At 35.3% G+C, this 14,143-nt stretch overlaps 3 protein-coding genes across 7 annotated transcripts; 2 read left to right on the forward strand and 1 right to left on the reverse strand.

Annotated features, from left to right (window-relative positions):
• Window positions 1–92: 92 nt before the first annotated feature.
• Window positions 93–5,486, forward strand: LOC123322206 (rho GTPase-activating protein 190). Of its 2 annotated transcripts, XM_044910081.1 has the most exons (16): window positions 93–582; window positions 881–1,087; window positions 1,144–1,291; window positions 1,395–2,012; window positions 2,098–2,236; window positions 2,291–2,503; window positions 2,865–2,876; window positions 2,931–3,117; window positions 3,170–3,550; window positions 3,605–3,930; window positions 3,984–4,139; window positions 4,193–4,444; window positions 4,502–4,680; window positions 4,736–4,907; window positions 4,970–5,103; window positions 5,158–5,486. In XM_044910081.1, the coding sequence occupies exons 2-16, from the start codon at window positions 917–919 to the stop codon at window positions 5,172–5,174; spliced, it is 3,105 nt and encodes a 1,034-aa protein (XP_044766016.1). In that variant the 5' UTR covers window positions 93–582; window positions 881–916; the 3' UTR covers window positions 5,175–5,486. The 2 variants fall into 2 exon arrangements, with proteins under 2 accessions (XP_044766016.1, XP_044766017.1); XM_044910082.1 differs by lacking the exon at window positions 2,865–2,876 and having other exon boundaries at window positions 94–582.
• A 92-nt stretch (window positions 5,487–5,578) lies between these two features.
• On the reverse strand, window positions 5,579–10,005 carry LOC123322207. Of its 4 annotated transcripts, none has more exons than XM_044910087.1 (3): window positions 9,889–10,005; window positions 6,603–6,949; window positions 5,579–5,789 (listed from the first exon to the last, which is right to left on the reverse strand). In XM_044910087.1, the coding sequence occupies exons 2-3, from the start codon at window positions 6,912–6,914 to the stop codon at window positions 5,601–5,603; spliced, it is 501 nt and encodes a 166-aa protein (XP_044766022.1). In that variant the 5' UTR covers window positions 6,915–6,949; window positions 9,889–10,005; the 3' UTR covers window positions 5,579–5,600. The 4 variants fall into 4 exon arrangements, with proteins under 4 accessions (XP_044766022.1, XP_044766021.1, XP_044766020.1 ...); XM_044910086.1 differs by lacking the exon at window positions 9,889–10,005 and adding an exon at window positions 9,458–9,586; XM_044910085.1 differs by lacking the exon at window positions 9,889–10,005 and adding an exon at window positions 9,122–9,260.
• Window positions 10,006–12,118: 2,113 nt separating this feature from the next.
• LOC123321530 lies at window positions 12,119–14,086 on the forward strand. Its single transcript, XM_044909185.1, has 2 exons — window positions 12,119–12,273; window positions 13,289–14,086. The coding sequence occupies exons 1-2, from the start codon at window positions 12,207–12,209 to the stop codon at window positions 13,855–13,857; spliced, it is 636 nt and encodes a 211-aa protein (XP_044765120.1). The 5' UTR covers window positions 12,119–12,206; the 3' UTR covers window positions 13,858–14,086.
• The last annotated feature ends 57 nt before the right edge of the window (window positions 14,087–14,143 follow it).

Raw genomic sequence — 14,143 nt, forward strand, 5'->3', positions numbered from 1 at the left:
CAGTCATGACATGACCTCTGTAATCATAGACAACCTGTAATCTGTGGTGTGTTCTGACAAGAGTGTTAGGTTAGGTTAATGTCATGTTGACGTTCAAATCCTAACCTTACATTTTTGAGCTGTCAATAATTGTGTTAGGAAATTTCACTTTTGTGTTCGTACAAGTCATTCACAAGAAATGAGGTTGATATATCCTGATTAATAAAATAAATAACTTCAATTCTCATTTTTTGATTTTGAAGTTTTCTTATCCTCATTAGCCATTCATTGAAGTAATGAATAATTTCAACTAGTGTCTAATCTAACGCTATCACAGCGCAAGCCGCAAATTGGTTTGAGCAGATGTTGGATGTTGCCTTCTCTATTAAAATAGGTCTTAACTTCAATGGCGTCTTAATTTTTCAAAAATACAACCAAATAACTTGGAAGTTAAGATTATCTTGAGTGAGATATAGTGCAATTGCTCGTGAATGTTAATTAGCACGTCCCAAAATTTTAAACCATTCCATGCTTCCTTGAAATGACTATCACCATCTTGTCATTCAAAAGTTTGGAAAAAATAATCTGTAGGTGGTCTCAGAGGTAAGTGTTTTTGTAATGATCTTTATGAATAAATGAATTGAGTGTTATTTTTGGAATTAACTAGGGTATTTAACTCAATATATGGTAGGTTTTTACATGAATTCAATGATCATTACAAAAATGAAGCAATGATCCTTTATTGAGTCTTTTCAAAAGTGACATAGTTCAATTATTGTTTTAAACGAAAAAATGCATTGTTTGTTTTCTTGTCACAGCGTCAGAAGGGTTTTTCCCAGTGATAATTGTAGTTTCAAATCATGTCAGATAATATTATTATGTGTGTGTGCTTTCTTCACAGGTAAAAATTTTTCTGTTTAATACTTGTTGCAAAGAAATGGCTCGTAGAACGGATATAGCAAGGTACATAAACGTATCGGTGGTGGGGCTCTCTGGGGTAGAGAAGGATAAGGGCCATTCTGGTGTAGGAAAATCATGCCTTTGTAATCGTTTCATAAGGTCACATGCTGACGATTACAATGTGGATCATATATCCGTTCTCAGTCAAGTAAGTTCATATTGGCTCTAATTTCATCCTTTTTTTGATTATTCCTTCTTCTGTAGACTGACTTTAGTGGAAGGGTAGTAAACAACGATCATTTCCTCTATTGGGGAGAAGTTGTTAAAAAATCTGATGAAGGTGTTGACTACCATTTCAGTGTTATAGAGCAGACTGAATTTATTGATGATGCGTCGTTCCAGTCATTCAAAGGTAAATTTTTCCTCTTTTTAACATTGCAAGATTTTCTTGCCTATAAGTTTGAGTTGTGAATCTATAATTGGATAGCTGTATCATCGAGTTTTATTTTCTAAAGGAGGCAAGATGGAACCGTATGTCAAGAGATGTGCAGCTACAAAGATCACTTCTGCTGAGAAGCTTATGTACATCTGCAAAAACCAGTTGGGTATCGAGAAAGAATACGAACAAAAGCTTTTACCAGAAGGCAAATTCAATGTTGACGGCTTTATATGTGTTTTTGATGTTAGTATTGTTCCTAGTAGATCTCTGGAAAAACAAATAGAAATAGTTTCCAATATTCTTAACAACTTGCTGAAGACGAAAAAACCTATAGTTTTCCTCACAACCAAAAATGACGATGCAGATCCAGCTTACTTGCGGGAAGCTGATAGGTTGATACAGCGAAAGGAATACAAGGGTGTCCTTCCTCTAGTGGAGGTATCGGCTCATGAAAACGTCAATGTTGATTTAGCGTTCATTGTACTTGCACAAATGATAGATAAAACCAAGTTTCGAACAAAGATAACACCTTATGTTGAAGCAGCAAGAATCCGTAGGGAAATGATGGATGCTGCTAGCGAGTCTTTCTTGAGATTGATTAGACTTCATGTTACCGACTATCACTCTACCTGGTCTCAAACCATCAAAATACTGAATGGTCACAATGAATGGATCTACTTTGTTCAAATTTTCGGTGAGTGATTGGTTTCTTCATCCGGAATTAGTTGAAACACAATATCCATATCAATATCCAATATCAATATAAACCTTCATTTAAGGTTTGGACGGCACCCAGCGTTTATTCAGAAGGCATATTAAAATGTTGAAAGAGGAAGCCATTACCAAAAGAATAGCACATTATATGGAGCTTCTTCCTGATATTCTTGATAAACTGAGTGCAGACAGACATACTGATGGGTAAACATTGATGATTGTGAATCTTCATATTGAAGAGAAAATGCTTAATTTCAGAGATTGGCAAACGGTGAAATGCACCTTGAAGCAGCATGAAGATTTTTATCAGTATTTCTATGAATGTCCTGAAGATATTCCTTGGACTGAGTGCGAGCTAGAGTCTGACAATGAGGAAACTAGAATACCTTTGAATGTGTTGGATACGAATGATGCAGAAACGGTCTTCAAGAATTACATTAATATGTTGCAACAAGAGAAACAACAATCTGAGTAAGTTGACTAGAAACCTTGATTTTTTATCGGCATGTGCATAGGGAATGTAGATTTTAATTTACTTATTTAGAAGATAATTGCTTTCTGGAAGGCTTTGATGAGATAGTCAATAACAAATGGCTTAATGAATAGATCTTCCGTCTAACTAGTTTCAATTATAAAGGATATGAAGCTCAGGTCTCATATATTGATCTTACTTTTCATACTTTTCTAGCAATCTTTATGTTGTGGTTGATTAATTGAATGCTTATTCCCATAGTTACCTTATTACTGGATTGTACTACGCAATGCAAGTTCTATTTATCTTCCATTGATGAAATGACTAACTATGTATTTATTTCTTTGCCTACTAATAAAGGATGCCTAAGAGGTGAGTTAAAATATCGTTTTTTTCTCAATATTTGATGTAGCGGGTACTGTGCAGGTGGAAGAAACAATTCAAGCAGCTCTTGGAAGATACCGGATATGTAACACCTGGCAAGCCACTTTCAGAGGTCCGGGTATTGTTTATGGGCAGGGAATGTTTCGAGGCTTTATCTGAACACGATTGCCAACAGATTTATGATCAACATCAAAGGCAAATTATTGAGAGTGCCAAATACAATTTTCAAGTATGTTTCAGTAATGTACAAATATTTTTTCCAATAAATGCTGACTTTCTAGGAACTTCTTCTTGAACACGCGAGCATTTTCTATAATTTGAAAAGCATGACACCTTCTGGAACTATTTCTCAAGAGTGCATCAAAGAAATTATTGAAGTGCTGCAGGATGATTTTCGCTACAAGATGTTGGATAAATTGGATCAAGACCGGAAAACTATACTTTACCAACATTTGAATTTCATACACTGCCCAGTGAAAGAAAACTGTCCATCTTATTCTAATTGCATGGATGTTTTGATTGAAAAAACACTGGCAACAAAAAACCATAGACCTTCATCTTGGGGGCACAACCAATGGTTTTTGAATACTGACGACAATAAAGTTAATATCCTCATTTTGGGTTTGAACCATTTGGCTGAAGAATTTGTTGCCAAAATAAGGGTAAAATTCTTCAAAAATAAGTAGGGGATCTGTTTTATCGTTTAAATATTTCAGTCTCAATGTGAAGATGACGAATACAAGATTGATTGCCAGTTTTATAGTTTGGATTATAGAATAATTTGTGGCGATGTCAATTTGCCGCAGTATGCTTTTAAAACGTCTGATTTTGTACCCCATGGTGGCTTTTGCGTTTTTTCTGATGCTAAATCGTTTGAGTACATCCGGGAGAGTCTTGAAAAAACGCTTCTTTCAAATCTGGAACAGGACGATAAACTACCTTTCCAAGGATTGCCAATTCTCCTCTTGTTTCTGCAAGATATTTCTTTGGACAGCGACAGTGTGGTCAAACTGAAGGAAGAAGGACAGAGTTTAGCTGATAGGTTCGTGTTTCTTTGATTTTTCAGAACTGAAACTAAGTCATTTCTCTTTACAGCCTACAATGCACATTCATGCATGTCTGTGTTGATGAAATTACCACTGATCAACTTGTATCTGAAGCTTTAAACCAATTAGTTCAAAGTATTCATCATCGAACTGGTTTCATATATTTTTACCAGTCTGTTATTGACTGCTTGGAACCTGATATAAGGTAGAACAAATCCCATTTCTGCACTGCAAATGTTTTAATTTGAAATCTTTCAGAATTATTATGTCATTGTTCTGCGGCGATGATTACTCAGTGGAAACACTTTTATCTCCATTTTTCCACCACCAGTGTTACTTTTTATCATCTGAACGTAGTCTTATACTAGAGACATTCCTAGGAGATTCTAGACGTAGAGTAGAGATTATAGTTTCTTCTTTTCACGGTGCGAATTCCTTCAGAGATGAGCTGGTACATGGCTTTATACTGGCCTATTCCACCAAACGTAAAGCTTCATTAGCGAATCTGAAGTGAGTTATCATATTTTCATGTAAAATGTACAGATGGCAGATTTTTTTTCTTTCCAGTGCATTCTCAATGAACATTCCAAATTTACCAATGCAAATATTAGCTGTTACTGATTCTGGTGGTGCCAACGCCTTCTTCAACAATGAACTTGGACATCTGTTGATTACTGAAGGGAATACTACTGCTGATAGACTGAATGCACACTTTATGACTTTCACTGCCAATGTTCTACAGAAAGGTATTTTATTTGGTAGAATATAATTTGGCAAAAATTACATTACTTGATCTTTCAGCTACTTTTTATACACCTTTCTTCAAAGAAGTTTGGGAGAAAAAACCTGAAATCGAACAAGCATTCCATATGGAAGAGCCATCCAATTTGGATGACATAGATTATCAAAGTCTTCAAGATCACCCTATTCCACCCCCAAGGCATGAGAGCTACCATCTTAAGATGAATGATAGGTGAGAATGAGAATGAATGAAACATTTAACTTATCCTATTAAGATTGGCCTTTTTTAATTAGAAGCGGAAGTGAAAGTTACTTTCTGAATGGTCCAGATGATAGGCATAGTTCCAGTGATCACAGCGATAAATACAATATTTATCAATATAATATGGAGAATGATATTCATTCAAAAGAACAACGATTTCAAAATGGTAAGCTGACCACAATGGAGGAAGAAGTTTTTTAATGTCCTTTCTTTTTGGCAGATTTTTATCTGAACTGAGTTCAATTTATCCCAGCTGTAAGTGTTGAATTGGTAGCGAATGCTCAAATTTCAAGAGACATGTCCACATTTATCATGGCTTATTAGGCAATGAATTTTCTTCCCAATTCTGAGATTACACTGTTCACAGATACCTATTTAAAAAATATAGTTTTAATGTATATACAATATATTTGAATGTAAAAAAATGTATGGAACCTTATTCATTCCACAGATGATAAAGTTCATCTATTTGTTTTGTAACAAATTTGTTATGTTGTAACTGCATGAAAGCAAGTTTCATTGCATTAAATAAACTGGTTTGGGAACATACATAAGTTTGTTTTTGTTACCCAAAAATATTTTAATGAGCCATCTTCACAAAAAGAAGTAAACTGATATAAAATTTGAAAGAACTGAAAGTAATGCTACGAATATTAGTTTTTATTAATTAATGTCGAAATTCAAAATATGAGTTCTTGTATTTATATCGAAGAAATACCCAGGCTGATTGTTCCTCAACTCGATAGTGTCCGAGATTCCATCATCGCCATCCTCTGCATCGACTGTATCCACGCTTCTAGTCTTTCTCAGATGTTTATTTTGCCAATAAATGTAGAGTAGGTGAATTAAGATCTGCGAATGAAGAAGTTGAAACAGCATTGTATTGTGCCACAATTCTTCAAATAAAAAAATCCTTCATTCCACATGAAAAGTTGCATTAGGCTGCTGAACTTAGGTCCAAGTGGTTTCTCTATTGTTCAAACCCTTGGAATCGAAGGAAGAAAAATATTCGATAACCCTGGAGATCGCTTTTCTCAGTTAGGTTTGCTAGAACATTTGAAAATACTCGCGGAAAGGATGCTACCTCAACATAATAGAATGATCGAATATTTTGAAGTGAAAACATCCATTTTTCAAGCTACATTATTGTAATCTTCCCAATATTCTCAAAATCTATCCAACCAAGATTAGAATCAGATCTCCCTTCGAAGTGGATCAAAAGATCGGTATATTCAATCACAGCCCTGTCATCCCTCTTGTGTTTAAGAGGGCTGTGATTCAATACACTAGCAGAGGATTTACAAGAGCATGGTGCTTCATGAGCTCATAAAAACTCCTTTTAAAACACCAAAAATCTCCGTTCAAAATGTAACTTTCTCTAGTTACAACAACTGAAACCAGGTGACGTAGAGTACTTTAAATAAAAGAAATCTACGTAGTCGAGCATCCTCTGAAATGAAGAAATCTACTGAAGAAATATCTAGTTTTTTTTCAACTCCCACATTATCGTTTTTTTAAAGGATGTAGCTCTAACGCGATTATTTTGCGATTATGATAACATGAAATGAATCAACTCAAAAACCGTTTTGTCGGTTTCCACCAGAGTCAATAAGCACCTAATAAGCTCCGGGCGCTTGTTAAGCTGGTGTTCTTAAGGATACTTACAAAGAAATTAGCGCCATACACTCCAATTAAGAACCCCAAGCAATGAAACATGAAATTCTCAACTCCCCAATGTGAAAATGCGAATAAAGCTATCAAAATACTTGTGGTCATCATCATAAGCATACTGAGCTCTTGATGGTTCAGTATGGAGAAAACCAAATGCAAAGTTATCATGAAACAAAAGGCAAGACTGCTGATGGCGATGGTGTGATAATAGTTCACTTCTCCTTGGGCAACCATCAAGTTCTTAGGGCAGTACATGCTGCTGGTCACATTCACACACGACTTTTCTTTGTCCGCCATGTCGTACATGAAGTAGCAGGTCCAAAATGCCAAGATCACAAGAGCTGAAATGAGGGAAAGAATTTATGATGAAGTTGCGGTGGAATAATGCCGAACACTGCGTGTGGCTTATAGAATTTCATGGAACTGAAGAACGTTGTACCCATCTCTTGTGGTTTCGCAACTTTATCGATAAAAGTACAATGCAACAATGACATTCTTCCAGGGAATCGTGAACGACGAAACTGAATTATGGAGGGTGAATCATTTTTTTATTACGAATTCAGGTAGATTAGTGATGATTAGCACAAATGGAATATTTCTGCCTTTAATTTCATGAGACCAAATGAAGTTCGCTCTTTGCCAAAATCGAACAAATAAAATGCTGGGAGCTTTAGCAAGTTGTGATAACATTTCCAAAGTCTCTTTTTTAAATTGAAGCATGTTAACTTTTATTTTAATTTTGAGTCAGATTAAATGAGGAGTTTTTTGTCACTGTCGACACGAAAGCATATATTATATCTACAATATAGGGATAAAAAACCATACAACAGTTCATTCAAATTGTCATAACTTTGTTATACCAATTCAATCAAGCTCGACCAATTTGTTTCAATTTAGGGATAATAAATGAATAAAAAAATCATATTTCCCAAAATTTTTTATGATGCACTCATAGAATTCTTAGTTTCTTCGTATGGTTTCAAACTTGGTCGATTACGTTAATTGAATCAAGCGAAATATTGAATTCGTTAAAAACTATTCTTGTTGTTGAATGATTTCAGCACATTTTTGTGGAGGTTTAGCCTTTCCTATCTTCTAAAGAGCCACCAGTGCTACAGTGAAAAAATTATATGTGTTTCTGAATGAACAGATTTATTCAATTCGCGAAAAATACTTGAGAAGTCCACAAAAAACTTACTGACAACTGTTTTCATCATCATTATCCCGCCTCTTGTAATTCTGTACGATTTCAACACTACTACCACTACTACCATGTACAATGAAATCAAAGAGGTGAAAATAATCAGACCACTGTCATGAGTAAGGAAGTAACAATATCACTCGAAGGTAATTGATAAATGTTAAATATAAACATCCAAAACTTCATTACTGTTATGACGATGAGCTTAATGAATCTATTGTTCGAAAATATTTGCAGAAAATACGGAACTGTAATTTTCCTCATCGGCAATAACAATAGCAGATGCTAATCTTCTTGTGAAGAGACACCTTATTCAAATTCAGCCATAAACAAAATGGTGAAGGTGTCGGTTACAATGATGAATTTGTATCGATCTCGATGAAAACAGTACAAAAAAAAATACGTCTAAGTAATCATTCATCCCCATTAATTATGAATAAATATGTCAGGATGCGAATACGAATTTCCTCTAAAACCCTCATGTATTGGATAATATACATGCTCATCAGTCACTACTTATGCATTTCAACAATATACCTACAAAAATATTCAGGAATTTTTTGACCATTCGGTGATCTTCTTCATGAATTGAAATATCGATATCAAACGATTTGGAAAAGCTTCTTTCAAGCTGCTGGTGTTGTCTCTACATATTTTTCGATTGTATTCATAAGATTATTTTATAGCAAACATATCACGTTGCAGGTACATGGGCCTATTACTGCATTATTGCTATGAAAATTGATGAGTATAATTGACGAGCGAACATTGATATGCTGAACAATGCCCGTTTATGATATAACTATTCGAACTCAAAAATTAGCCAGACACAAGGTGCAGAATTTATGACGAGGGCATATTTATAACATTACATCACTGGTGAGGTCTATTTGACAATTTTAAATTTCGGTTTCGTCAATATAGCATCCGCTTTGTTCAAGTATTTCTTTGTCTCATTGGAGTACTAGACGGATGAACAGTCTCCTTTTGATACTGACAGGATTTCAGAATGAAAAAAATTTTTTTTTTGGGTTTTTTTTAGTGATACGGTCTCCACTAAATTTTGAATTGGTGCTGTACCTCATTAAGACTACTCATTCAATTTGGATCGATATTTTCTCAAATATATATAATTTTCAGCTCAAAATTTGAAAGAATGGAATAATTTAATTGATATAATGCTGTCGTTCCCAGAAAAAAAAAACACGAATATGATTTAGAGGATATTTTTATGAACCATATGAATCTAAGAGAATGATCCTATTTTTGCACATAGGCACTAAATAAATAAATAGAAAACTGGCTAACTTACATACAACCACTCTCATTTTATTTAGGACTCCCTGTGTTGAATCACGTAGCTCAATCAACCTCATAAGAACAATTTTTGTATGAAAAGAGCTTAATGGATATTATCGCACGATGCGATGAGTTCGAATCAAAAGTGTTAAATAGAAGGTATTTGATAAAAAATATAAACATTCCGAATCGCTAGATTGTTATGAGGAGGGATTGCTGATATCATTGTTCCAAAGAATTCCAATATCGAAGGTACAATGAGGATGACAAAAGAACTAGACTTCTATTGAGTATTTTCACGAATCTTTAGTACAAAACTATATACTATGGAACTATTGGATAGACTTACAGAAAGTGAGCACCTGCAATTCCATTTTTTCTTTCGGTATAATCTTTACGAGCTGAATGAGCAATGAGGAATGGATATATTTCGGTGACTTCGATTTTGCATTCAAAAAAGTTAAGCGTCATTAAAATGATAACAAATTGAACATCGAAATCCGAGGGTTATAAATTCATATTAACATACGAAGTAACCTTATTGTTATTGTGAAGCCTAATGGATCTATTGTTCTAAAAGGTGCTCAGGTACTGAGTGTATAGAAGACAGGCATATCGAATAAAAGTTTTCCACCATCTTTCTATTTATTACTGAATATTATCATGTACCTTTCGAACTGAGCACGAACTAGAACTTAATTTTAGATCGCATACATATAAAATTGAAAAATGGCAATGATGATATAAATTTATCATAAGCACCATGAGGTTTAAACTCACCGAAGACAGCATTTCTTCAATCAATTTTTTATATATATCGTCACTATTTAGCTCACAAGTTTTAGCGTAGTCAGGACCATTTAAATGCGAATGGTGGCAAAAATCACTGGAATCACAATTATACGATATTGAAATGTAAACATCTATAAAAGTTTTTATTGTTCATGCAAACGGCAGAGTGATATCATTGTGCGAAAGAATTTGGTTCGAAAACAATTAAACAAGTAGAAGAAGAGCGCTAGGAAATGAAGCAAGAAGAATAATAGAATGGTAGAAATAACCACTTCCTTGGAAACTCTTGAAACCTACCAAAATCTCCTTGTTGGATCTTGTTAAACCTGGGGATATGTATCAAAGGAAATTGGAGAGCCATAGGAAGGAAAGTACAATTCTTTCATTGAAATTACCCATACACAATGATAAGAAAAGAGAAACAAACAAAAATTTGCCTTCATGGCCAGAAATGAAAAAGGGACATCTAGACACTGCACCAGTCCTCAATAACATCAACACCTGGCGACAACTCGTTAGAAGGACACTCAATCGAAGTAGAATAACTTCCTTCTAATTTTTCCATCGGCGAATGGCACTTTTCCGCAAATATTTACACGAGCAAGATTGAAAATTCAAAGTAGCCCCACCCTGGTTCGAATTCTTGTCTATTATTAGTGTCGAGTCCTCTAGTTGTGAATTTTTACGTTTTTTCCCCGTAATTCCCTGAACAGATGTGCTTATCACGTATGACGTAAATAAATATCCGGCATGTTATGCCCGTAGAATTGTAGAAATTTGTAAATGAGACGAAATAATAGTAGTTCGCTAGCTTTAATTTATTCAATCATATTAATATATTCCTAGCACTGTGCCAATGCGTACGTTAATACATATTGTATCGCCAGAATGTTACATTACATTAACGTAGATGAAACGTTGAATCCATGTTAATGAGACCGTCTGGCTTGCTGATCTTCCAGCTAACTCAAAGAACTCAATTGAAATACGGGGAGAAGACGAAAAGACTTCTGGTGGTATCTAAGGTGCAGGTCATACAACTTTTCATGTTAATTTCTAATTATACAACCCTACTTCGTATATATCAGGACTATCAATCGTCTAAAGGATATGGACATTCCACTTGATCTAAGGAGTGTACAAAGTCCTCAGTTATGCTGTCTGATTGGCAATGTTTGATCCAAGGGAAAAATCCAATTATGACACTTCGTCACGTTTTTGCAATATTGCGGTTATCAATAGATCATTGACTCGCCAATTATGGAAGGCGAAAGAAAGACGATGGTATTAGGTGTATTATCTTCAGGACTCATTCTGTGGAAACAGAAAATACTGTACCTTTCAACTTTTTGGGGTCACTTAAAATCAAGTCATTCTAAGCAACGTGAAGATTCAGATGATGCTTAAAATTTCCAACATTATCAAACATTTAACACTTATACTGCTTCAAATTCGAATGAACAGAGTCTTTGGGTATAGCAGCATAATTCCTGAGTAGAAATGAAATTGATCAACCAAAAAAACTGCCTCGTGGAAATGCATATCCGAGGCAAGTGAAAGACTGAAGTTTTAATCAACAAACAAATCATCAGGAACAGCAAACAAGGAACCATCATGAAAAATCTCTGTACAGGGTGTCCGGTAAACCTTGTACAATATTGAAGGTAGTATGATTCACCAGGGTACTACCGTTTCGAATATCAGAATTTCGGCTAAGTAGTTCCAACTGTTTTCGAGGAAATATGCATTTTACAACAAATCTCCAGAATATCCACTTCTTCATAGTAGTGGTTTCTTCAGAAAACTGTATCAATTTATGAAAAACTCATCTCAAAAGAAGATATTCGTGTGAGTCTTACCCTGTCAAATTTGTCAACGAAAACATGAAAAAACTTCTAATATTTGACCCATTTTAAGTAAATACCCTGTATATTCTTCTTCGGACTAGTCATCGAGCAGTACGTATTATATCCAGACAGATCTCGTGGTGGATCCGTTCAGAAAAACCACTAGTCGCCTAATGAATAAATTTCAAGACTAATCAGATGAGTAAGATAACGAAATCTCAAAATTCAGATCCGGTACAACGTTAAACCCTAACGTACTGTTTTATTACTAACAGTCCATCCTATACGTGAATCCTGTGATTCAACAGGACGCTTCGCGAATATCTTATTAGCTAGAACAATTCGATCTGCGTGCCTTTTCGATCTCAACAGGGTTGACAGAAGTGGGGGAGCTGATTTGCTTCATATAAAACAATCTGGGATAAGTGTACATCCAGTACGAGACGAATTTTGAGCAAAATGTCGAATATCGTGGCCGCAGTTCTTTTCGCAGCTTTTGTTGCTTCCAGTGCATTCCCAGAACAGGGTAAGTACCTTTCGTATTTTTTTCTTGGCAGTCACTCAGTTGCCACTCAGTTCTCATTATGTTTCCTCAAGTTCGTTCGAACAGATGTGTACGAAATTTTAAGATGAAAAGCCTACAAAGGCAAGATAGATTTTTCCTCATGGAAATCATTTTGGGTCTACAAAAACATTGACATAAATGGATAAAGACTGCGACACAAAATGCTGGAATTTAAAGTTTACATAAACCATTCCTTCAATATCCTTCCATGCCTCAAGGGCAGAACATACCAAGTAACATAAAAACAGAAAATAATACATATATCAACTCTGTTAAATGTTTGTGTCACTGTTGAAAAAGTGAATGCCATCCCTGGCTTTGCTGAATTCCAAAAAAATACATACGTAATTCATAAATTCAAAGGAAAACTCTGATGCCCCATGTCTGTTGAAGTCTATTGATTTTTTTTCAAAAGCTAGTATTTGGAGTATTCCGCAATATGTTTTCGTTCTATATTTCTTTGGGAATGTTAATTTCTTGATTTTGACGAATATTAACCGTTGAGCTTTCCATCTATTCAAACCAGAAGAAGGAAAATAGTGAAAATTACACCCGGCGCCTTCGCCATTTTGCAACTATATTACTTTATTTCAATATTTCGAAAATTATCGGTGGAATTGATTCGAAATTCGGTACCTAGATGAAAACTACCGAAATGCAGTCTTGTGCAAAGTTTCGTGACGATCGTATCACCAGAAAATAAAAAAAATTGAATTAATCATCCTCTCCTTTTGAAGGAGGAAAATTTCCAACTTTTCAATGACACAGTTGAAAACTCACGACCATCCTCGAGTTAAAACTATCTTCGATTTATGGAAATCTATTTGGGCAGGTGGAATCCACAATAAAACACTTCCCAATTCGAAAGAACTCACTGTGAATCACTGAAAAACGAATCTAACACAATTTTTTCCTATTTTCTTGGAGGCACATTAGTTTCGTATGACTCTGGAATATTTAAACAACATTTTTCTAGGTTACCGTTACTACCACCCTGGGACTGTGATGTTAGGTGGCTACTACGGCATTCCCCCAATGCGATACCCCGATTACTACCCGGAAGAATCAGACCCTATCCCAGCAGCATCCGAGGACTTCGAGAAGGAAGCGGTAACCGAGGATGTTTTCGTTGTTGCAGACGAAGAAAGAGAGTTCAAGGAACAGTCGACTGAGCATCCTCAAATTTCCAACAACAACTACCCCAGATCTAAAGATGCCCAGCCACCCAAAAAGCCCACCATAACAAAACCAAGGAGAAAAAACGTACCGGAAGACGAAGATTCTGTCCCATCCAACTTTCCTTTCGGTGCCGGAGGATCAAGTTTCTTGAACAACTTCTTTCCCATTATGGTTGGTGGTAATTCGAGGGGAAGGGGGAAATCAGGACAAGATGATGACATGGGAGGACCAGGTGGTGCGACTGCTATAGCCAACAGTTTCAGTACAGGAAGGGGTGGAGTGGCCAGTAGCCACGCAACTTCCTTCGGGGATGTTTTTTTGAGTTCACATCTCAGTGATATGCTGAGGAAGAACAAACGCATGTAAGGGCTGAGTATGGATCGACATCTTCATTATAATCATTATTGTGATAGTTCCTGAAATTTCACCGGGTCTCAAGATACTTAAAACGATGTGGTGGAATTTTGGATGAAGCGATATATATATTTATATATAAATACATGTACACTTATTATCGATACTGGCGTCATTATATTTTATACGAATATGATGTACAAAACTGCAATACATTTTTAAATAAATTATATATCTGAAATTTTTTTTCTCTCTTACTGAGAAACACTGCTAAATTTCAGAATCTTCTAAATACCCT

This window comes from Coccinella septempunctata, chromosome X (genome assembly GCF_907165205.1).
Source record: "Coccinella septempunctata chromosome X, icCocSept1.1, whole genome shotgun sequence".
Lineage (NCBI taxonomy): Eukaryota > Metazoa > Arthropoda > Insecta > Coleoptera > Coccinellidae > Coccinella > Coccinella septempunctata.

What these genes read in the sequence shown, in the direction of transcription:
- LOC123322207 (XM_044910083.1), bottom strand. Translation starts at nt 7,882, where the DNA reads ATGGTAGTAGTGGTAGTAGTGTTGAAATCGTACAGAATTACAAGAGGC. An exon ending in GATGATGAAAACAGTTGTCA is followed by an intron (nt 6,950 to 7,806) that starts GTAAGTTTTTTG and finishes CCCTCATTTCAG; the next exon opens with CTCTTGTGATCTTGGCATTT. An exon ending in TGTATGGCGCTAATTTCTTT is followed by an intron (nt 5,790 to 6,602) that starts GTAAGTATCCTT and finishes CTTCATTCGCAG; the next exon opens with ATCTTAATTCACCTACTCTA.
- LOC123321530 (XM_044909185.1), top strand. Translation starts at nt 12,207, where the DNA reads ATGTCGAATATCGTGGCCGCAGTTCTTTTCGCAGCTTTTGTTGCTTCC. An exon ending in CAGTGCATTCCCAGAACAGG is followed by an intron (nt 12,274 to 13,288) that starts GTAAGTACCTTT and finishes ACATTTTTCTAG; the next exon opens with GTTACCGTTACTACCACCCT.
- LOC123322206 (XM_044910081.1), top strand. Translation starts at nt 917, where the DNA reads ATGGCTCGTAGAACGGATATAGCAAGGTACATAAACGTATCGGTGGTG. An exon ending in GTGCCAAATACAATTTTCAA is followed by an intron (nt 3,118 to 3,169) that starts GTATGTTTCAGT and finishes CTGACTTTCTAG; the next exon opens with GAACTTCTTCTTGAACACGC. An exon ending in CATCTTAAGATGAATGATAG is followed by an intron (nt 4,908 to 4,969) that starts GTGAGAATGAGA and finishes TTTTTTAATTAG; the next exon opens with AAGCGGAAGTGAAAGTTACT.